This window comes from Adelges cooleyi, unplaced genomic scaffold (assembly GCF_023614345.1).
Source record: "Adelges cooleyi isolate 19-005CV unplaced genomic scaffold, UGA_ACOO_1.1 ACOO_flye_CR_arks_rails_tigmint_CR_PRNA_376, whole genome shotgun sequence".
In the NCBI taxonomy this organism is placed as follows: domain Eukaryota; kingdom Metazoa; phylum Arthropoda; class Insecta; order Hemiptera; family Adelgidae; genus Adelges; species Adelges cooleyi.
In genome coordinates, this window is record NW_026096053.1 from 1681719 (window position 1) to 1707391 (window position 25673).

General features: G+C 36.5%; 2 protein-coding genes across 3 annotated transcripts in view; both read left to right on the plus strand.

Moving 5' to 3' along the window:
- Positions 1–334: 334 nt before the first annotated feature.
- On the plus strand, positions 335–7459 carry LOC126840263 (glucose dehydrogenase [FAD, quinone]-like). Its single transcript, XM_050575893.1, has 5 exons — positions 335–716; positions 3506–3647; positions 4365–4493; positions 4585–4805; positions 5736–7459. The coding sequence occupies exons 1-5, from the start codon at positions 462–464 to the stop codon at positions 6888–6890; spliced, it is 1902 nt and encodes a 633-aa protein (XP_050431850.1). The 5' UTR covers positions 335–461; the 3' UTR covers positions 6891–7459.
- Positions 7460–9665: 2206 nt separating this feature from the next.
- Positions 9666–25673, plus strand: part of LOC126840210 (tyrosine-protein kinase Fer) — a 34680-nt gene continuing 18672 nt past the window's right edge. For both annotated transcript variants that reach the window (XM_050575809.1, XM_050575810.1), the window contains exon 1: positions 9666–10394. In XM_050575809.1, coding sequence (XP_050431766.1) covers positions 9993–10394 — 402 coding nt within the window. In that variant the 5' untranslated portion in view covers positions 9666–9992. The remainder of the gene's footprint in view (positions 10395–25673) is intronic.

A 25673-nucleotide genomic window follows, 5' to 3' on the forward strand; every position in this document is an offset into this window, starting at 1 on the left:
AGGTAATATTTGATAACGTTGTAATACGTTGTGGAACAAAAAACGAAAGACGACCAAGAAACTCAATTAATAATTTATTAGTAGCTAAAGACTTTTTTAATGGGAAATGGCGGGCCGCCACTGTAATTATATTTTTGGCGAATTTTTTCAAAATTTGGAATTCCAACGACTTCGGGTACTTTGATATTTCAAGGTCTAATGTTTATGTGAGCCCAGACGATCCCACGTAAACGGGTTGCGCAACCTCTGGATCAACAAACTAGTTTCGTTGACTGTATTGTTTATAACGACCGTATTATTTGCCATGCTCAGCGATCGTTGACCGCCGGTCAGTGTAGTATTCGTCTTGTCCATTGGAAGTTCATTACCGCAACATCTTGGCAACAGAACGTTGCCAGCTCCAGTGCGGTCTAGTGTTGTCTTGGATACAAACAGAGTAGTGAGCAACCTCGTGCAATAGCATGACTTGGACACTTTGGAAGGCGGCCCTAGCCTTTTTCTATGTGTTTCCGGCATTTGTCCACTCCTTTGGTTTCGGCCATTCGTTCGACTCGAGCCAGCCTCCGATGTTGGAGCCGTTACTTTCATTCATAGAAGAGTCTAACCAATGGGAACGTAACGAGCCGAAAAATCAAAAGCACGTCCTCCGTGAGTACGATTTCATAGTGGTCGGAGCAGGCAGTGCGGGGGCCGTTGTGGCCAGCAGATTATCCGAGGTAAGAGTGATGGTATACTTAAATAAACTTTGGTGTTGCTCAAGTACATACTATTATGTTTTTACCATAAGTTCTGAATTATTTTCCAGTCAGGTTTTTAGACTATTATTATTGTAGCCGGTTCGATAATTACTCGTTTATGCCATACCAATACAACCAACAGATCCTAAAACTTAATTAACATTTTTTTGTATTCTTGCTGTTTTTTTTTGTTTATTGAAAAAAAAAAAATAAGTGGTTATAGTCTAATAAAAAAAAGTATGCCAAGACTAAGAGTAACTTCAATACAATTTAATATGTATTTAATGTTGGTAATAGCGCCAAATTACACTAAAAATTGTTTGATGCGGATCTATTTAATTTGATGAAAATATACTTTTTTATGTATTTCTTTAAAAATTATTCCAAGTATTTAATTATTGTGCGACGTAGATTACGTGATTATGTAAATTATGTAGATTTATAGGCTTCATTGGTATATACATGAAAAAAAACACGCTTAATCTACTTTCAGTCCAATTTAAAGTCCTTGTGTCGAATTATATATGCAAGAAATATGTGATATTGAAGAAACAACATAACTTCAAAAATTAATAAAACATGAGATAAACAACATAACTTCAAAAATTAATAAAACATGAGATAAACAACAAATGAACTGGCTAAATATGTATATTTATTAAATAATACCAGTACCATAGCAAGGGTTAGGTGTATATTTGTCATTGTTTATAAATTAGATACCAAAATTAAAAATTACCGGATTAGATAAATAATAACTGGTATTTAAGGTTTATACGAGGTAATCCATGGGATGTAAGACTCATTTTTAAAATAATTTTCAAAGTATGGGTCTGATTTTTTTTTAATGAGAATATGTTACTCCCATTAATATGTAGACAAAAATGTATTTTACGCATAATCGATGAAGGTAAACATTTTCTATGTATTGAAAAATATAGTAAAATATTAATTATGTACTTAAAAGTATAGAAAAAAAATAATTTTCAAAATGTTCATATTTCCCAAGAAAATGAGTGTCTTACATCAGATGGATCACTCATCTTTAACGACCTAAGAATTATATTCTAAGGTGCCTGCTTTTTAAAAAATGGTTGAGAACTAATATTATACTTATTGTACTTTTAATTTAAATTTGAAAAAAAAATGAAACCCAGTGCCGCCTTATCCATACCCTTCTACTTAAAAACGTAAAACGTTAAGTGTGCCGGTACAATCAGAGCCTGATTTAGGCATTTTAAAAACCATAAGGCAAAATATCTTTGGGGGCCCCTCTTCATAATTTTAATAAAAATTAAAAATACCTCCCCAAAAGAGTTTTCCCCGTTTACTATTATATTACTACTACCTTTAAGAACCACTCGATTGAGAAATATTACTGTTTTTTTTTTTTAAATGAAAGTCACTACAAAATTAATGTTATATTTTTACCAACCCAGCTGACCCATACAAATACTTATCACAGTTAAAATTTCAACCTCAAAAAGTATTTACAATACAATAAACCGGTGATTCTTTTAACCCCCTAAACTAGTTTAGTCTTACGTTTCTAATGTTTAAATTTAGTATTTATTTGTTTGTTATAAGTTGTCAGTAACACTCACCACAATTTAACACAAATATTATCTCTCCTAGATCATAATCAATAATTAAGAAAGTTTATTTTACTAATATGAATTAAATTATAATAGCAGAATTACAATTGGAATATTAAATTAAACTCATAAGTAACACAATGACCGCATAAACAAATCATATATAATCTAGAGTACTATTATAGCATATAATTTCCCGCAATGTACAATAATGAATAAAGCATATTTTACCTAATATTAATAAAAATATTATAGCAGAATTTTAAATAGATTTCGTAAGTAACACAGTGAGTAGTGACTATGAACGAACTCATAAAAAAACTCATATATATATATTTATATATATATATATAATGTATATGAGCATTATTGTAGAATTTGATTTTCCACAATGTACATTAAAATTTATATTAGTTTAATTAAGTGGATCGACAACTTTGTGTGAAGAAAGCTAATGTTTGGTTTATTTACATTTAAAGAGTCTACTTTCAAAACCAGCTAAAAGACATTTTAATAACGGGTTTTTATACATGTGGCCACTGTTACATGATATGTAAAACTATTATTGAATAAATAATTAATTAATTCTTTATCATATAAAGATTATAATTTATAGCTAACTCAAACTGTGTTGGTAAAACCTTGGTTGGTTTTCAAATCGCCCATTCGAACAAATTATTTTTTGTTTGTGAAAATGTTCTAAAATTGCTTTTAGCTGGTTTTAAAACTAGACGCCTTATTTTAACTGTTCTTGGGTTATTTCTATTTACTCTACCACAAATTAAGAATTCATAAATATTAAGGGTTATGATAACTTTACAAATTACAGAGCCTAATGAACTTGGTGGTATGAAGAAAATTAAGAAAACCAAATGAGGAACAGTATGATTTTCGCAAAACCATTTACAAATGTTCTTGCGACATTATTTTAAGTATAGCTCTTTAATTAATAATAATTATAAACAACAGAGTGGTGGAAAAATCCAAATTTTTGTAATTTAAAATATAGAACCATGTTAACGTGCCATTCTAATTCAAAACCCCTTTGGCCTTTCCTCGCGATCTACGAACTCATCATTGTTATTAAATAATGAATAACTCAAATAGTTTAAAGTTTCACTGCTTGAAACATTTTAAACGACTTTTGGATAATTAATAAATTTTTGTGTTTAGATCGGCCAGTGGAATGTGTTGTTAATCGAAGCCGGCGAGAAGGCTACACATGTAATGGACGTGCCGTTATTTGCTCCTTTATTACAAGCGACGACTGTCAATTGGAAATATACTTCCGTGCCAATGAATAACTCGTGCTTAAGTACACAAATCTATATATTTTATAATTATTTGTATTCGGATATGGTCAGAGTTGGGCATTATGTAGATGATTTTTTATCTAAAAATTATTACAAGAAATCATCTTAGATTATTTGAATAGATTATTTATTATTCGTTATTCGAGTAAAAAATGCCAAACTCTAGATATAGTTATAGTTATTATAAATAGTTGCGTTGCCCTGGCTTCGCCCAGTGGGCTAGGGGCTATGCAATAAGTCAAACTGTCCATATGTCAGCAGATTAGCTGTCAGTTGTGATATTTGCGCACGTAATGCCTCTATTGAAATAAACTTTCACTACAATTTTAAATTTTCCGGGCAACTTTTCCAATTTTTCTATCCGCTAAAACCTTATTCGGACTATTACGTACATTAAACAAAGACGGTCCAGCCGTTCTCATGTGATGCGATTAGCTACGAATAACATTTCATTTTTATTTATATATATAGAAAGATAGAAAGAAGAACATAACACTTAAAATTCAATAATTTTAAACTCCGACTAAAATCAAACTCACTTATTAAACAAATCTAAGAGAAAAATGCTTGATTTGTCTACCTAAAGTTGAGAAGTGGCATTCAGCTCTTCTTTTTACATGCTGCACTTTTTATTAACCCTAAATAATTGTTACCCATACGGATTCTATTAGTCGGGTATCCGGTTCAGATACCTACTATAACTATGTACTTTGGTGTAGGCTTCGACGAACGACGCTGTAAGTTCCCCAGAGGAAAAGTGATGGGAGGCTCGAGCGTGTTGAACTTCATGATATACAATCGAGGCAACAGAAAAGATTACGACGACTGGGCCGCAATGGGCAACGACGGTCAGCGATGGTTTTATATTAATAAAATAGTAGAATATGTTTATTAAAAAACGATTAGTGTGCACGCTTGACAGGTGGTCGTTTGTTGTAGGTTGGGGTTATGACCAAGTGCTCAAATACTTTATGAAATCGGAAAACGCCAAATTGACACGGTCCGACGACGGTTATCACGGGAAACACGGGCCTTTATCGGTCACCGAAGTGCTGTACAGGACACCCGTTGCCAAAGCTTTTGTGGATGCGGCATCGCAGATAGGACATCCCGTCTTAGACATAAACGGTCAAAAGCAAATAGGCGTCGACTACTTGCAAGTAACTGTCATTTACGATTGAAAGAAATATGCATAACTAAGGCAATATCTCGGCAACAATAGCCAATTGGTCAAAAATGAAAATGAACACATTATTTTTGAAAACAGCGACCTTCAAATATGTATAACTAAGTGTAATTAACATAGCAAAAAAACATGTTTTTTTTTCCGGATGTGATATTGTTGCGTGCCCTGCTTTCGTGAGATAAAACTATTATAAGTAAATATACTTTGTAGTTTGTACATAAAACATTGTTATGATGTAACTGAGAGGATATATTTTTTAATTTACATTATGAATGACAGATTGCAAAATATACAACTTAAGTCTACTTAGTAAGTTACTTACCGCATAAACCAGTAGTTGTTAACCATGGACCTGATATTATAAAATATTCCGTATCTGGAAGGAATTATGCTTAATTGACTATTTAAAAAAAATTATAGTCTTAGACACATTAAGATAAAAAAGATAGAGAAGGAAATTTATACGACATGAGTAGTATTTAAAAAAAATATATATTTTTTGCTGGTTCCTTGCATAATAAAAGAAGCCCTACTATAGATCTATTATCAGTCTAATGTTTAGACATGAAACCCTAAAACTGCAACTAAAATTCAAAATAAAGAAGAAGTTTGTACCCTGTCTGGGAGATATGGTTAACCTCCAAGCAGTAGCAGTAGCAGTATGCGGTATAGAAATTATTGTCCAAATACATAAATAGAAAAATAGAAATAAAACATTGTAATAACAATATTTTCTCAGCTGCATATTGAAGTTAAATTTTGTTGTCTCCCTATATTAACCATAATTTTAGTTGGACCAACTATGTATTTTTTTCTGTGTATTTAATGCTTCGAAATGTATACAATAAAAAAAGATGAATTCAAATTAAAAATCTCAAATCGAATCGTTGACGGTATATTTCAGGTAACTATGGACAAAGGCAGACGATGGAGTACAAACACCGCGTTTCTCTTTCCGGCAAACAAAAGGCGCAACCTGCACGTGAAAAAGTACAGCACCGTCACTCGTGTGCTGATCGACCGTGTATCGAAAACGGCGGTCGGCGTAGAGTTCGTGACCGGCCGCAAGAAGTACAGGGTGTACGCCCGGAAAGAGGTGATCGTTTCGGCCGGCGCTATCGGTTCGCCGCACCTTCTTCTGCTGTCCGGCATCGGACCGAGAGCGCACTTGCAAGCCAAGGGCGTGCCCGTGGTCAACGACTTGCCGGTCGGCGAAAACATGATGGACCACATAACTCTAAACAGCCTGTTGATATTGGTCAACGACACCGTGACTACCAGGTCCGACAGGTTGGGGGAAGACCCGTACATATTTTACAATTACACGGTCCGGCACAGCGGGGTGTTGTCGTTGGCCGGCGGCACGGAGGCTTTGGCGTTTTTCGACACCGACCGACCCGGCGATCCCGACGGCCATACGAACCTGGAGCTTCTTTTGCTGTCCGGATCTGCCACCGCAGACGAGTCGGTATACAAACTATGCGGTTTGCGGACCGACGTGTACGACGCGGTATACAGGCCCATCAAGTCTGCGGATAGCTTCAACATTTTCCCAATGGTCATGCGGCCCAAGAGCAGAGGCCGCATATGGCTGAGGGACACCGACCCTTGGCACCAGCCTCTCATCGATCCCAATTACTTTGCCGACGAGACCGACTTGGACGTGATCGTGGCCGGGGTGCGGATAGTGCAGCGCATGTTGAAGACGGACGCCATGAGGAAGCTCGGGGCCCGCGTGTTCGCTACCCCTTTGCCCGGCTGCGCCCATCACCCGTTCGACTCGGACGCCTATTGGAAGTGCTCGGCCCGGCATATGAGCTTTTCCATTTACCACTTGTCGGGCACTTGCAAAATGGGACCGGCCGGAGATCCGACGGCGGTGGTGGACCCGAGACTGCGAGTGCACGGCGTCAAAAACCTCAGGGTGGTCGATGCGTCCATATTTCCTCGAGTGCCGGCCGCCCATACGAACGCGCCGACCATAATGGTTGGAGAAAAGGCTGCCGACATGATCAAAGAAGACTGGGGGCACGGGCGGGATAATAATTCTGTACCTTAGACCTAAAAGTGTGAGGGGGGGGGGGCTAAAAGTCGATCTGATGTCCAGTCAGCGCGCGCGTTTAAGTTTCCACCTTCTGCGGCCGGTGTCCATATCTAGGTACTGTGACTAAATAAAAAAATTACACATTTCCAATAGTTCGGATCTAAACCGATTTTTGAAAATGCTTTCCCATGGGTATTCATCATAAACCCCATGAATATTAGCCTGTCTTAACGGCTCCTAATGTATCTACACTTAGTGAAATGAGAAATTATATTAAATTTTTAAATGGCTTGGTTTCTGGCTCGATCGATTTATCTGGAGTCCCAGGGATAACCCCATCATATGAACTCTACTACTCAGATTCTGTAAGAACAAATTATTTAAAGGATGATCCTTTAAGAAGAGTCATTTCTGGTCAATAGCTTATCAAGGAGTGATGAGCCCAATTTATAGCTTTTCTAAGAATAGTATTAGTAGTAATTAATTTATATCTTTAAAAGTGTATATATACATAAAGTGTATGTTATATCTGTATGTGTATTTTATAAGTATTATATAGTCAAAAGCCGAATGGCGTTTGTACCAAAAAATAAAAAAAGTTATCATGAACATAAAGTTGTGTGTGTATGATCTGAAAACAGTTTTTAAACCGAAAAAGGGTTAAATCGCCTGCTCTAGCAGGCAATATCGAGAGTTTGTTGGGGTCTTAATTGTAAAAATATTTGATACTATATGAATTACTAATGATTATTAGTGTTTTATATTATTACAGAGAGGGAAATGTCCATAAAACCAAATTTTACAGGAGACACGAAAAACTGTCTTAGATAAGAGTGGGAAAGAGCTAGTTGCCAAAATAAATAAATAAGCATATTATCCACCCTTAAAATAAAATCTTCTCGACAATTTCAAAAAAATAATGTGAGCGTACCACTGGTCAACTTGAAACTGGTAGACAAGTCCCCTTTCTGCACTTAACCGTTTGTTTTAGTTGCATTAAAAACACAAAGATTGTAATAAGAAGAGGGGACAAGGGTGTTCAAATTTTAAGGTTTGATTACAGTTATTTATCGCCTAGTTGATTGGGTTTAAAAAAAAACGTGAATATATTTTAGCTTTGTATGAGCAAATATTATTAATAAACAGCTTTTTACAGGGTGCCTCACCAGTATTTTGACAATGCTATAACTTTTGTACAAAATATATTTTATAAACGGATGGGTCAAATGTAATTGCAATTTATTTTATAGAAGAGACAACATTATTTGTATTTTTTTTTAATTATGTGGTTCATTAATATCTTATAATTTAATTTCTTCGATTAAAATTAAAAATCATTAAATTGTTTATCAAAAAAAGTAAACCAAGTTGTTCGGTATAAATGCCGTTCTTTGGAACGTTAGGAATTTGGGCATGCTATTCATATGAGCACTTGAATTGCCTACATAATGCCCCGGATTAGACATTATTTACGCCATTATAGTGAAATGACATATTCTTCTTTTTTTTTAATATAATAATTGTTTAGTATAGGATTTCAATAGGTACTTAAAAATAGGTATATTTTTACTATTTTAAAACAGTAATAAAACATGTATTTAAAACAAAAGATAATAATTGTGTCCGAAATGTGTGTTCTATATTTTTTGTAATAGGTGTTTTCTGTTCTAAAACCATCATGGGCCAAATAAAATGCATTCTTCGTAATCGGGTAGACTAGAAAAACGGTGTACATGGTATAGGTCTTAATGAGTAAAAAGTAAAAACTTCACAATCCGCTCAAAAAAGCGATGCAAAATTCAGATTAAAGGGAAATTTCATAACAATATTACCGGTAAATCATTTTAACTGATAAACTGAATTGGTCGGTATCAATAATGACTGTACATCACTGCTGATATTGTTTAAATAGGAATTGTTTAAATAGTGTCCTCCAATACTAGCAGCCTAACTTATAAAAAATGCAATTAAGTTGAACAACCTAATTACATACTTAATTAATAGGTGTAAATTAAATTTGCTTGTATAATAAAATATATCAAAAAATTAACCGTCGAACAAAGTAAATAATTAAATATTTATTTAATATTTTTACTAGAGTTGGCATTCTCTTAGACCTTATACACACAATTAACGATCTTTACGCTGTTAGTAGTCAACATTCATGTAAGACTATAATAAGGATTGTATTGAAAATATTGTATTATATGACATTTTTTCGAAATGTCATCATCTTTCGATGGCATCAGTCATAATGGGCGCTTTTGCTTTAATACCATCATGGATAGATAGAGTAATACTCAATCTGCGTAGCTATGTTTTGGTAAAACAATTATGAAAAGCCACCCAAAACTTTTTTTTAGGACGCTGTGATGGTAATTGGTCTTATAAAAAAAATTATTAGCATATACCAATCAATATACTGTTGACTTACACAGTAGCTTTTAGCTATAACTTGATTTTGTTTCGAAAAATGGGCATAAAATATTGGTATTTGTTTTTTCAAACTGAAAATCAATTTGATAAATGTATAATATCGTCTGAAGAGTGAATAATATGTTACACCCGAATGAATGACAAGAAGTGTTGTAATCGAGTTAGGTACGTTCAGCTGCCGAGACGAGCGCCGTATTTTTAACTCAAGACGAGACAGTTCTTGTCAGACGTGACCGTCCGTCTTGTGTTGGGTTGGTCACACTGACGGCGCGGCGCGGCGAGACGACTACGACGACGACAAACCCCGCGCAAGTGTGTACATGTATGTGCGTGCGTGCGTGTTTATTTTCGTTCCGCTCTTTGGTAGACCGTCGCGACGCGGACGCGGGACGCAGGTTAGTCGGGTTCGGGTTTTGTGCGGTGTAGTCTGTGTCCGTGGTATAGTTCGTTCCTGTCGTGTTCGGTGCTCGTTGTAGTTAGTTATTGTTTTCAATAAAGTGTACTATCGGGTTTTTTTAAAACTTAATGAAATAATAATCGGACTGTTGTCGTTTCGAGTCCGACTATTTGTGTTTACTTGGCCAACGGCGAAGACCACAATCGACCAGCTGTGCGTTGTTTTGGGCCCGCCAACGACGGTGTCTCTGTTGACATGACCACTTGCTCGGCCGACTAGACGTCATGGGGTACACGGGAGGCGGCGGCGGCGGTGGTGGAGGCGGCGGCCAGGGCAAACCGGAGTACGAGGCCCTGGTGGGCCGACAAGAAGCCGAGATCCGTATGCTGGAGGTGATGCGGCGCTGCGTTACCAGCAAGCTCAAGTGCGACCGCGAATACGCAGCCTCGCTGAGCGCCGTGTGCGCGCAAGGCTTGAAGTGCGACCCAACCACCGGCAGTCTGGTTGCCGGCGCGTGGAAGCGGTTGCTGGACGAGCTGGACGCGGCCAGCCGGGCCATCCGCGGCGTCTGCGACCGCATCGAGAAGAACACGCTGGACCGGATCGCCAACATTTGCGCGGAGAAAAGGAAAGCGAAAAAGGCCTACCAGGACGAGTACAACAGGATATCGCTGCAGTACAACAATGTGAGTACATTTTGTACTAAAGTAGGTGTTGCACAATGGACATTGGACAAATTTTAGTAATGAAGCCAAATTTTAATATTTCGAGACGCGTCCAACGGTGTATGTTTTCCCATATAATATTTTTAGGGCCGTATAGGGCCTTACCACATTGTTATACATAGTTTATATTAGGACATACCATAATTCAGTCAAAGATTAGGTCGAACATTAGCGGAGAGGGGGGGGGGAGGTTGGATTTTTTCTATACTAAATCTTAAAACTTAAAATTAGTGCTACATTTATTTTTATTTCGACAAATCTCTCACTAAAACATAAACGTAGGTATTTTGAAAAGCACTACATTTTGTATCTTATATCAATGTCCATCTTTGATTACAGTTTAATTTGGTAGGTGCTATAATAATGTAAGTAAAACGACACTCTTTCCATTATGCCTGGAACAAAGTGTCAACACGCCACTGCGATCAAGAATGTTTATTAGCTGTGAAAACTGAACCAACCATAATTTTACCTGTAACTAATATAAGTAATTTTTTGGAAAAAACAACCGAGTAATGTTTGCATCCTTACAACTCCCGCGTATCAGCCTGCGGTTTAGATTCTCTCAAAGCTCTCTATTCTATTAGTTGTCGTCGATTGCGCTCAAGGTCATTATATTTTCTTGTCCACGCAACGTCAACACCTAGAATCGCCACTAGATACAAATAGTCTAACGTCCCAGCGTAGGTAGGTAGGTAGGTAGGTTCATTATTGTTAGTGAACTAAAATGCTAAACTACCGTGTTCGAGGTGTTCAAAGGTGGTCATTAGGACGATCGTGTTGGGCGTTAGTTTAACGTTTTTTGGTAATAATTGTTCGTGACAAACGATGCGCGTATGGAGGAATATTTCTTAAAAGCTACAATAATATTATCATGTCACAACCGACTAGCAGATACACTGGCCACCTGAAGTAAGGCCGTGTTCCAAAATAAAATCGTCGTCGGACCCCTAACCGAGAACACAACTCGACGGCGGCGCGGTTGGTCGTGTGTTTAGTGTGTCAAAATGATTTGACTTTCCCATGGGTTCGGTCTTTGGCGGTTTATTAGTGTAGGTATTATAAAAAATTGTATTTATTCTCCAGCCGGCGGCGGGTCCGAATCGTTCACAGTTTTTTTTAACGCTTCTAAGTTTATTATGTTATTTCCAGTAAACGAGGCGGGCACAGCCGGTCAGTACCGTTGCCGGTCAAGGTAGGGGGACTAATTAGTAATTACTATCCGGTAGACACGGGATCAGCGGTTATATTTTTTATTATTTATGTTATATAATTTAAATCTATCGTGCGGGCGGTGTGGTGGTAGCTGACGATGAGAACGCTAATCGGTTAATACGATATTATGTTGAAAACGAGAAACTGACTCAACTACTTAGGCCCGAGGTCAACCGTCTGGCCCTGCGGCTAGAGAGCGGACCGGACCAGACGGATCTACGAATCCGGGGTCATTAGACTGCCAATATAATATTATATTGTTATTGCAATCGGGCACCGTGGCATGAACTGATCCACGTGCGAAAAAATCCATTGGTCCGACGATAATATATCAACTGATGATCAAGGTTCATTTTCAACAGCCGTTGTTTAAATAGTAGCTATGTAGAAGTGCCCCTTAGCGTTTAGGAAAGTGAACGCTAACCGTTTCTTCACACACACACACACATACACTTCACACAGGCTGCATACGAATGGTGTCTTAAAAACATAAAAAATCGGGATTAACGATATTGTATATTAGGCTACTAGTTCCGTCTTGGGTTAGTTCAGCCAGACCCGGGACACTGATAAAAGTTAACACGGGCAAGATACTTGTCACACGAAAACGCGGCGGCCGTTAAGTCTATTCACCACTATATGTATAATGTTGTATATATACATTATTATTTTTAGTCGTGGATAGAGATGTAACACATAATATTAAATAGGTCTTTACAAAATGGTCGTCACATTTTTTGTTTACATTGAAAGTGACCCCCGTCTGCTTTTTATTTTTTCTGAGGCTCTCCGAGTATCCGATTTCCGTCCCATATTCGCCTGCAATCTATTCAGTAGCCGGTAGCTATGGATAACACACGAAATAACGTACATGAATTATCTGGTTAATTATTTAAAAATGCTTTATTCATAAAAAAAAGTATTACATAGTAAACAACAGCCGTATTGTATTCGAATCGAGACGAAACTTAAACGTACGACAAACAACAGCTGTAGATAATTCTATTATTTATCTAATTGAACGTTTTAACATGTCCGTTCTAATATGTAGGTAAAATGTACACACATATTATATAATATTACTCGTCGAAAACACATTTTGTGTAAGGACGATTTCAATATTTAATGACACCAAGTGTACTTCAGTAGAATTTAACTTATAGTTTGACTGCAGTTTTGGTGCAAACGGCCATGAATTAGGTGTTTATAATTTGTCAGTTCTCGTTATGAAAGTTTTAGTAGAACTAGTGAGTACTGTATTTTTGTTTTTACCTGGGATGGGGAATTTGTACCTACGATTGACGGAATTCGGATGCAGCCTGAACGATTCACTTGGAATAGATTTCGCCGGTTCAAGAAAATCCATCAAAAAATAAACTTAACCTATAAAAGGCGCACTTGTGATGCGACCGGTGAAAAGGTGCGGGTTTTTGATAGTGCACGCGTCACGGCGCGTGCCGGATGATAACATGCCCAACACGTATACAAAAATATACATATGCATCTTATTAGGTAGTATCAACGTATATACACGGCGATTGGAATGCGTTTTACGACTTGGAACGAGGTGCCCGGCGCATATATTCCACATGCGGTGCTTTCAATGGTAATATTTTTTAATATTTTTTTTTATTTTGGTTGTTACAAGTCGAACACCCTACTCGAGTGCTGCCGTCGAAATTCCAACGATTTGCCCCGGCCTGAGGAAAGAACTGGTGTGCGATTATTTTCTAAAGTACGATTATTATGCACTTGTCCGAACACCGCCTACAGGGCCGGCCGTGTGTGTGTGTGTGTGTGTTGAGTGCTTCTCCGAGTCAAGTGCCTCTGAACTTGAAATCACTGACCCACATGTTTAGGCGACGACCTCCGACCGTTGCCTCCTCGACCTTCTGAAAATTAGTTAACGCGCAGCTGAGGTGATCGGCCCTGGGTGTCACGACGACGCGTCTTCCGGAAGGTCTTCAAAACCTTCCTCAACTCGGAGTGTCCACTGGTCGAAACAAAAGAGTCCTTATAAAGAAACTATTTGATAACACGTTATGGTAAAATGTTTTGTGGTCACATTAAGTCGAGGAGGATTTTAGACATCAGTAAACGGCGAAGTGCACCATCTAGTTTTTATCTAATCTGTGGCAGTGTTGCTGATTCACAGCCTCACATAGATGGATTGCATTGCATGTGCAACGAAACTCGATTGCCGGAGGAGTTACCGCGTCTGTAATAGTGAAGGCCGTATGTATCAATTATTACACTTAAGGAAACTGCACAAAGATTTCACGCCGGACATCCGTATCCTATACTTACCGGACATCGAACCAGGTTGTTGCGCAAGTACGCCATAACCGGATTTGCTTTTAGACAGTTTGATCCCTTCAGTCGTCGACTGAAGCGTTCCGCCGTCTCATGTTCAAATGACATTCAGCGCCAGTTTGTTGAAACATTGTAAAACCAACACCGGAGAAGAATACGCTTGGCGTGGAGGCCTTAAGATTCGACACACAGACGCGCATCACATTGGATGGAGTCTGCTCAGTAGACGATTTCGAAAGTAAAACTCTATCGTTTGTACTTGCACTTTTTTTTTTGGATCACAGCCCAACAGCTATAATATACGTACTATATAATAATATAAATGTATTTTCACGCCGTTCGGCTCTATGCATTATTATACAATGTGATGCGACTAGGTCGTCTAATATATAATATTGTTACTCTAAATTGTATTATTATGAAAAAATACATTTTGTCTGTCGTGTAATTCCGGAGACGATGACAGTTTTGTTTTATTATATGTCTGTTGCTCGCCATAGTCGCCGTGGGCACCACTACTGTTGCCTGCCGGCCGTTGACCTTCCTCGGCGGTGTCGTCGTTATTGCTAGTGAACTTGATTGGCCGACGACGGTAAGGAGAACAGCAGCCGCCAAGAAGATTGCCGTTGCCGCATCAGCTGGTGGGGCGACGCCGACAACAATAATGATAATAACGATAATTATTGTTATTATTATTATCCTTATTCGGTGTTGTGTCGCCCCGTCCGACGACAGTAATGAAATAATATTATCATAAATCATGATGGTTTGGATTTACAGAAAACAAGCAAGATACCTAATACACCCGTGTTAGTGTGATATCGGTATCGACATATTCGCTTCTGGTCAAGAGCCGTACCTGCCGACGTCTGCCGTTCGGATGCACAGATATAAATATGACTTTAATTCTTATCACTTAAGTTAGCAGTCTAGTTTATTATATATAATTTAGTTTATATATATCTGCCATTCGGATGTCGCCATGGTTTGCATTTTGGTAAACACTGGTCAGTATAAATAATATTATTCTTGAAACGCGCTCCGGATCTCTAATATTTGTAATTGGCATGAAGACGACGCGTTTACCATTAGTTTAGTTCCTATGTGGTGGTCTACACTATGTATGCAGGTATATATACAGGTAGAGAGAACAAGTAAAAGTCGTTTACACGTTATAGATTCAAATTGGACGACGATTGCTGTCGTCGCTTCTTTTCACAAAACACGGCTATACACCGTGTATAATATGTATTTATGTTAGAAGGTTTTTGACCCTCTCGTTGACCTTCGCCGTCGGGCACCTATTATTGTTTATGATATAAACCATAAAGGTGATCTCATGCGTTGTGAACCACTAGCACACATAATAATATAACACTTCGACAACCGTGAAACCATGTCACTGTACTAGAGGGGTATTAATATAATACTCGTATATAATATTCGTTTACGTTTTTTTCGCCATCGTTTACTGGCAAAAGTAGACAAATTATATTATTATAAAATGCAAAAAATTGTCTCGTTTCGACTAGTGTATGAAAACTATTACTTATTGTAGTATTCAAGTGGCAACAGCTATTGATTATTATTAATTATGCCAACGGTGATCTATATACTGATAGGTATGCTATTAAAATTAATTTGTTTTTCTTATTCCAAATTACTTGATTATTGTTACATGTGTCAACAATTTGACAGCTTATAAAACACACAAATACAATTATTCATTACCTACTTAATAGGTTTTTTCGAGAGAGCAATAATATCGCTTCTTGGTGTTATTTTATAAATTACATTTAAAATTGTGTTTCACATAAACACATATTGTGTGTTTCCTTTAATGTCGATTTTGTGACCGTGGAACTACGAAAAGTTATACAGTTTTTTCGCGTACGATGGCCATTGATCTAAATTCAATACACTCGCGAAAAACATGATTTTATAATTTATAAATATCAATTACACATTTGTCGTGACCGTCTGAAAATCTAAGTAGGCCAAAAAGTTCGCAATAGGAATACTAATTAAGCCGACTACATAATAATAATCGAATGTGTTTCGCGTAGCTGCTCGAGGACGTACGAATATTGTGTAAAATTTGTTTTACCAATTCACTTGTGCTCAAACGTAATGTTTTCTAAAACTTCTCAGCTGAGACTCGGTTCGTGCAACATTGTTTCACTGTACACAGTCTAATGTCGTGTACAGAGCGGTTTGTTTAGCAAGAATAAGTCGTCAGAAGACGGTAGACTAGCCGGTTGAGTACATTTTCCTTGGTTTGTACAAACTCAGAAGGCAACGGGGCCAGTATGACTTGTACGTTGTCACTAACACGCTATGAATGTATTAGAAGTGTGTAAACAATGGGCCTTGATTTTTTACATTTCACGATGGACAAAAAGCAATCAATTACAATTAAGACTAATTCAATATGGAGGCGTTTTAATTTTTCCAGGTTTTGTTTTGTAAACTTTGAAAAGTAGAGCGAGCATCTTATTCGAATTATCCTAGGGCTCATATGACATCTGTAAACACAGTTCTCTACCGTCCAGACAGTGGCAGATACAAATTACAATGGTATTGGTCTGCATCATCAGTTTCTAGTCTAATCGCGAAATTTTAGAATTTCATTTGGCTCCTTTTTTAGGGCTAAATTAAACGCTGGAATAATTCCGTCATACACCCTTCCCGTAGCTCTACAGCCTCTCCATAGTTATTCCCAGATATACCCAATTCCTATCGCATTCAAGGTCTTCTGAGCGATCTTCTTTCCTGTTGAGTTGTTTTCCAGCACCATGCGAATTAGTGAATTTTGGATTCGCCAAGCACGACCATCCCTTTCTAGAATGGTAGGGTTTTTTTGAATCTCTTATTGGTACCAAAATCTGTTCATTAGCGAATTAATAAATGGACTAGGGTGAAAATATCAGGTGTACTTTTTTTTTCAATTAACATCATAAGCGTAGATTTTCAAAACTTGAAGAATTTAATTGCTCGAACTATTCGACTGGTTCGCGATGGCGGATAGACATATTATCGCCCTTTTGACGTAGTTAAAGTAATTGTTTTACGATTTAACCGGGTACACTAGTGTAATGCAAAACGTTAACTGCAGGCTGTCGACCCGTCGACCAACTAGTTTGACGACACTGCACTCCGGGCTAGTTTTCGCGAGCGTGCGTCATTGTGTTCTTACTCTAAAAAAGGAAAAGCCGTCAGCAGTTTGACTTGCCCAAGATTTGTGTTTTTTGACTCGAGCGTTAACACTATTCGTTAAGCTGCCGGATCGGTGCACAATAGAAACTCCAACATTTTCGCGAACCTTCGGCTGGCAGCAGACGATGAGTAACGCGACATGTTCTGCGCGCATCCGTGTATATCAGATGATGTACACAAATAACATAATATGTCGTCGGTATAATAGTGGCGCTTGACAAAATCTTTAGAAGTCAATGTTTAAGTATTCGAGGCATAATAAACACACAATTTTTTCCATTATATATATTATATATATGTATAGCTTGTATACAAGCTTTATATATATTGTCGGTGTTTTAGTTTTCATTAAATATAATATTATATCCTTGATTATCCGAATGCCGAAAATAATGTAGGATAAATCAAGAATGAACTATGTATTAATGTGTTATTATAGAAGTTTCAATATTTATATAATTGAATTTTTCTGTAATTATGTATAGTGTAATATCTGCTGACTGTCATTTTTAGGAATGTGAGAAATCTAAAAAATGCCGACCAGTACTTCCAGTAGCCGACATTCGGGGGGTGTCTAACCCCCTATACCCCCCCCTCCCCCCGTAAAATCGCCCCTGTGTATACCTAATGGTGTTTAACGAGTACCTATAATGCTCGATAGCATGATAGTTGGCTAACCATGCATATGTTATGTGGTTTCAACGACAAGCATAAATCGTATGTTATTGCCGCACTCTTATGTTATAAGGCTTGGAGTTAGATTCGAATTTCTGTCTCGGTAATAGTAACTCATTCCGTTCAATGTTATGTGAAAATGTTTTTTGTTTTACCCCGCTGGAAGTATTATGTTTACACCGGCGGAAAAGCGGACTTGGTCTTACCTACGCCGTAAGTGTGCGCATTGAACACCGCCTTAGACACGTTAACGCGAACGCCACCTAAGAAGAAGTAGGCACGATCGTCGAACACCGGAATGAACCGATTATAGCGTTTATGAAAAAAAAATAAAACGGACGATCCCCTACCGCAGTATATATATATATATTATTATAATAGTTTTTCCATCAGCTCGAGACACACTTGAACCACGGTATCCCGTTTATTATTATCACGCTTTGAGTTAATGGTTGTGCCCCTGGCCGTATACACAATATGTGTGTGTGAACGATGCACACATATAGGTGTATTATATATGTATATATATATAATAATAATATTATATTCTGATAATTATTTAAATGGTTCGGTCAATCGTCGGCTAGTTATCGTGCCTTCACTTTCTGGCACCACACTGAGGTATACTGCAAGCACAAAATTGATTAAGCCACTTTCTCACATCTAATATACAGCATCAAGGTCCACATCAATAATATCATTTGCATTCCACATGGCGTCGTCGTCGTCGAAAGCTTATTTTTCATTTCTCGCTCATTTTTCGATCGTCTCGCAATCTGTCAAGTCCATGATAGACAACAATTTTTATTTTATACCTCCTCGTATATGTATTTTTTTTGTTACTGTATCGCCGGACTCAGACATCGGCACTACACACACACGATACGACCGACTAAACGTGTGTCTACTCCTCCTCCGCGTTAGGTTCCTAATTACGGTTCGTTTCAGCCCTATGAGGTATTATTATCATTATCATCATCATTACAATATATCCGAAGAAAAACGCATTCCACCGTAAACGCTTAATTTATTCCATTTATTCAATCCATTCATATTGTGTCCTGATAATATGCAGTTGATTTTGTTGTTATTGTCGTTACCGTGGCTAATCGTACAATTGGGTAACTACTAACTAGGATTACTCGCGGTCCAGACGAACATAATAATATGATGGACGGCTATTTTTTAGAGATAAAGTAATATAGCTACTACTATTGTCTTATAACGTTGATAGTAATATAGTTCTTTACTGCAACCTCGACCGAGGTCGTTACGTTTGTACGATTATACGAGTGCGTGGTACAAACATCATATAGATAAGTAACCGTTTTTAATAAAATTTATGTGTCTACCTGGTACCTACCTACGTCTCTCTTAATAATATTTCATACGGTCGTTTGGGTGTTTTTTTTTTTTTTAACACAAGCGTCCTTAATCTTGGTTATCATATTGGGACGCACATAATGTAACACTGTATACAGATTATGAGGCGCGTTATTATTTATATACAATAATAATTTATTGTCCGTATAATATACCTTGAGCCGTTATAACGATTCGAGCGTAATTCAATTACACACATACCTACGGTCGTGCACCGCCAGGAAGTATTGTTTCAACAAACAGCTCGTGTCGCAGCTATTATTCCGTTTACTTAATAAATTACATTATACTAAATACACACGCCCGTTTAACCGTACACAGCTTACAATACAGCCAAGGTATATTATGCTTGTAAGCCGTACACACCGCACAATAATAATTGCACGACCATAGGTCCTATGAGTGTGTATGATATCCCGTGTGTAATTATTATATATATATATATATATATATATATATGATTTTAATTCGATCCGGAGAAATGCCCGAGTTTAACATCTCTGTATGTGCAGGTGTCATCTCGGTTAGTTTTTTCGTGCGCAATTACACCCACGCTAGTCGCTATGTGTACATTAAAGAGTTGATTTATTGTTGTTCCTATATGGTTCCGGTAAATTGAATAACGTTATATTGTTATTGGCACTGCTTGGTGTCTCCCGGTATTGTGTATACGAGTTAATTTACCGCAGCTTCTCTTCTGAACTAATATAATAATAATAAAAAAAATCTGCGACGCGACGTACCTACACATTTTACAGTTGTACATGTGGGCTTGTTGTGAGCCTGAAATTCACCGGAGGTAACGTTCAACGCCCTGTTAGATCTTTCTGTTAGCATGTATACCTACCTAAACGCGACTATAGTAAAAATAATTATCCGTTATATGTATTAATATTACACACACACACACACACATTATTTAATTATCTGACGGAGGAGGGGTTCGTGCAGTGAAATCAAATCGGAACCCATACAAAAAAAAAAAACCGCGAACGGACTTAAAATTAATTAACCGGAGGATACGTTCGCTCGTTTGCAATTTCTTTCCTTCTCCCGAACAACAACAGAGCTGACGAATCATTATGGTAGTAGTAGTAATAATAATAATATTAGTAAAATGTATAAAGGTGCATAACCGCAGCCGCCGCCGCCACCGCACACGTTGACCTCATCAGCGTCTTACAACCAGTTATTATCAGTATAATATGATATGCATATAATATAATAACGGCTGGTGTACGATAGAGATCCGCCAGGGGATACGCCTACTCCTTGTATACTATATTAGGTACGCTTACACTGTATATGCGAAAGTTAGATTCGCAATAAAAAAAAGTATATATAAAGATAATAATAACGGCGGACAATTCTGTTTTGTTATTTATTTTTAGTGTCATCTCCGCGATAAGCACTCCGATCTTAAGACGTGAATTGATTATAAATCACAGCAAACGACGATCATGAGCAGACTAACACAACAATATAATCATTTGCCGTGTGCGCGATGCGCGTTTCCGGTGCGACCGTTTGCCGTTTTTGATCGAGTTTTCGCTTTCTTCGGATTGTCAGTCTCAGGCCCGTAAAAATAACAATTAATTATAATTGTCAATCACACACAACACACACACACAAGTACTGCTTACCGGCGGCCGTCCGGATAGGTTTTATCACGATTTCCGTGTACGCGAACACGGCTGTGCGTTTCTGTATATTATTATATATAGTATGGATATAGTGCTTGGAGTAGTCTTGACTATAATAACGATGTATGTGTATGCTCCCCGTCGACACCATACGTGGGAACGCGAACAAGCACCGGTATTCCATTTCTCGGAATCGTAAAATCCAGGTGGTCTTAAGGAGGAGCACTTTACGGGATTCACAGCCTCGTCGTCGGTCGCCAAAACGCGAACGCGCCATCCTAAGACTGATGAATTTATATCTTGGCCATACACAACAAGGCAAGTAGGTATACCAAACAAAATTATAATTATGACGCCATCGAAAACGGTCGAACCTGACCGGGAATTTAAAGTTAAATAATAATAAGGCTCTGCGACAAGTAATGTTTAAAAAAAAAACTAGTACCTACTAAAATGTAGTCGTCGCGCAGATATAACCGATTAAAAAACTATATTGATTTTTTTTTACCAATGTAAAACCAAAACCAACAATGTTGTAACTTCTTATCGCCGTTTTTTATTTGCGATCAGGAGGTCTGAATTTACATATCTAGAGGGACTGTATCGTACTGGTCCGTATAGTGGACATGCCGGTTTCTTATAGTAAAGCATTCCAGAATCCGGCGTAGACACTGATTGTTCGTTATGGCCAGACTTACTCCAGAGACCAGCGTGAAAAATCAGCTGGAAGACATTGTGCGCCTGTCCAATGTCCAATAATTGGTCAATGCATATCTAAATTATTCAACTACGTTTACTTAGGCCGACAGCCGGTAACAATGTTATATAACTACTGTCAAGAAAAAACAAATTGTATAAAATATTAAATTAAAAATAACAACAATATAAATTACAAAACAATATTTCAACGATGGTTTTTTATTTATTTACTCGTATGGCATAACTGACTAAGTAGCAACATTATGATTCAATTACATTTAACGATAGTAATGGATTTATAATATTATAAGTCTATACAACCATTTATCAACAGTTTAACACAATTAATATCTAACTAATTAAATTGAAAAAAATATACAAGACAATTTTGAGCGTTTAATACCGATGCAATATATTATATACGATTTAGTGATTGTATTTTGTTTGAAGTACGTCATTGTTATGTAACAAAATTTAATGTGCACAATAAAAGTAAATGTTTTCGACAGTGTGGACAGATTGGCTTCGAAACGATTACCTATGTCGAAAGTGGTTTTAAATTTTATTTTTTAATTTATTACTACCTCTCCTGACCAGGCGTCACTGTATTGACTTTTTAAGAAAATTGTGTCCAGCTAACACTGTGAATGTTTTTGTTCATGCAAATTGAGCGTTCTAAAATTGATTGTATTGTATTGCAAACGTATTTTTAAATGGACAAAAAAATTATGCAACTTGTCGGGGTTTTTTTATTTTTTTTTTAAACCCATTGCGTTTGTCTGCTTTACGCTAGTTCTGGTGCCGATACCTGTTTTGTCTGTTCGGTTGTAACATCGTGTGCACATAATAATATTATGTAGCAATATAATATCCAATTCTGCGAATCATTTTTTTTTTTTGCTAGAGTTCTATCAATATATAAAAAAAAAATCAAGTACAAAAAGGCATTTATCGTTTATCGTGCACTCGACAATATTGTGCTTGTCTCGATAACGCCACTGTTAACATAATTCGGAAAACTATTTGCTAATATCGATAATGATGTCCCGCTCGTGTAGAACCTAGCATAGGACTGAATTAATTTAGCGTATTTCCGTTGTCATTACCGCTCGATAATTATATTATTAATCTGTCTGAATAATCATAACGAGTCCATATTATAGTTGGGACGTGTTTTGGGTTTAAATACTTTTAAACGCAGGTGTAACTAGGGAGTTGCTAGAGGGACATTAGCACGCCAGACTCAAAATTAGCACCCCCAAAAATCCAAACCCCAATCCTTGTTTGTAAACGCATAAAATGTAATTGATTGTTAATTGATTTGTACATGCTCGGTTCAACATTTTTTATTTTAGAATATTTCTATTTTTAAATATAATATTATTTTATATCTAATGATTTGGAGATAAGAATTATGTTAAGTCGTGTGTACATCATAATATTTGCACCCCCTAAAATGTAGGTCTAGTTGAGCCTATGCTTTTGAAACGGTGCACCTTTAGCCAATTTGTTAGTCGTCCAAACTACTACGACGCATGCGACGGAATGGTTTACCTATATACAGGTGTGTACAACAATCAATATAATAATAATACACTGTTGTTATTATTACTTGTTGACCTAAATAATGTTGTCGGAAAACGCTTATAGACTAAACACTTACAGTGCGCCAGCGGATTCTTTGGTTACGTATACAACAACAACAATGAGTGTCCAAATATTATTATTATCGTAAAACAGGCAACGAGCATTGCGTGGCTTTTTCAATGTCGAGAAAAGCTCTCCAAACCCGGCCTCTAGTCGGGGGTTAATATTATTATTTTTCTTTTGTAATCTTTAAGACTCTTGTAAACGCCAGACGCTATTGGATTACTTACAATAATAGTTTACCCGGTCGGGTCGCAGACACATAGCACATACAACGCATGCAGTATATTATTATTACAGTAATACACAATGTTGACGACACTCAACAGGTAACTCGAGTTTTGCAATCTCGATCCATTTATCGCGCTTGCGCTGTAGATCATTTAAAACACCGGTTTGCATAATATGTAATATTATATTCGTAGCGGTTGAACTTTTTTTCTTTTTGTGTTTAAATAATAACGCCATGCTGTTGATCTTCGACCTATACAATAACCAAAATTTCGTTGTCCCCTGATCGACACCGCCGAGCTCAAAATAGCACTACCGGGTTCAAGCTTGGATTACAAGACGCTGCTTTGGCATAGAGTAATAGTAGTTTGTCGACAAGAACATTGTGTATTTTTTGGATGTTATTCAACGAGTAGAACCGTCTTGGACGTTTGAGACTAATAGTAACTAGCTCGACGAGATTTGCATTTCAAGTAACAAAGGTAAAATCTACTTTAATTTAACCATCAGTGATGATTGATGAGAAAACAAAAATCAAGCCTTAGGACCAAACACCCAAGATATCACGAACTTAATATGTTTTCTTAAAAAAACCGAACTGTATAGTTTAATATAAAATTTTCACGTATTTCTAATTGTAACCTAATGTATACTAATAGACTTAGCTGCTAGTGTAAATAAAGATCAATAAAAAAAAAAATAAATAAAGACAATAATTTTTACTAAAAAAGATGTAATTTTAGCTAATTTGAACTTTTTACATTCTTAATATAAATACAAGATTTATGGACATGGTTAACTTTAAAAATGCAATTAAAAAAAATGGACATTTATAAATAAATTATTTATTTTAAGTAATATCCGATAGTTCGGATAATTCCGGATGTGTCGGCTTGTGATTTTTGTATTTTTAATAAAATTACTACAGTGTTATCACAAAACTAGCTTGTTGGTTTTATTTTGATGTTGTTACAAATTGTCATTCGTATAGTTTATTCAAATCTGTGAACTTAAACGTTGTTTATCAACGTTAGCTTTTATGTTTTTTATTTATAGTTTAGATTTTATACTTTTAACGACTAATTTTACCAGTTATGTAAATTATTATTTGTGAATAATTATTGGTTCTGTATCCAAACGGTGAATAATTTTATGTACACACACCACAAAATATTTGTGTTACATTTTGCTTAGTAATAAATCCATTTGTTTTAAAAATTATGTTAACAAAATTTTTGTATTATAAATGTTTCGAACAATTTAAGCTACTTAATGTGAGGATGTCTACGAAATTGACATTTAGCCAGAAGCATGATATTTTTACATAAGTATATAATTAATATTGTATATTATGAAAAAAAAAAATATACGGTTTCGGTAAAAACGTATGGCGCTTAGTGCTCGAGTGGTTTTACTGAAATCCAGTTTAAAGAAAACTACATAAGTTATTTGAAGTACGTTTTTTTAGGAATTCGCCATCGTGCATGACCACTTGAAATCCATTGGAACTGACAAGGTACGCGTAGCAGCGTAATCAGTGAACAATTTAGCTCGTTAATTAATGTTTAACATTATTTTTTTGGTTAACCTTGGAACGTATTCACCAAGTTGATGGTAAATCCTCTACAATGTAGTACACTTAATAGAGTCGTCGAGTGATCTAAGATGCTCAAATATGGCGATTAAACAATGATATACAAAATGTTTGCAAATGTAATAAACAAAACACGACATAGGCGCAATTTCAATTTTTAACTTAGGGGGGGCTGGAATTTTTTTTTAATTACATATATAAGTAAATATATTTTTATATTTTAAAATTATATGCATAATCTAATTTTTTGGTGGGGCTATTTCTAGCATTAGGGGGGCTAAGCCCACCCTAGCCCCCCCGTATTTGCGCCTATGAAACACGACGCATAATAATGGTCTGTCTGTTGTTACAAAGGAATTTTTTTGGTAAATAACATTTTTGTCAGTGAAGTGAAATTAACAATGTCATGAGTAAAAAGGTACACTGTAAAGAGTTGAACAAAACAACTCCGTTGGGTAACATAGGAAAGCCAAATGTAAAATTATGAGAAAAATATTATTTCTACTATTATTATTTATTGATTAAATATGTGTGTTGACTTTACAATCGGTATCAACAGGCATGTAATTATATATTATATTATTACTATGGATAGATACATACATATTATGCATAATTGAATAT

Bases quoted from the DNA above. Each gene is read 5' to 3' on its own strand.
- LOC126840263 (XM_050575893.1), top strand. From the start codon at position 462: ATGACTTGGACACTTTGGAAGGCGGCCCTAGCCTTTTTCTATGTGTTT. The intron at 4,494-4,584 runs GTCAGCGATGGT...CGTTTGTTGTAG, and splicing joins GGCCGCAATGGGCAACGACG to GTTGGGGTTATGACCAAGTG. The intron at 4,806-5,735 runs GTAACTGTCATT...GGTATATTTCAG, and splicing joins TAGGCGTCGACTACTTGCAA to GTAACTATGGACAAAGGCAG.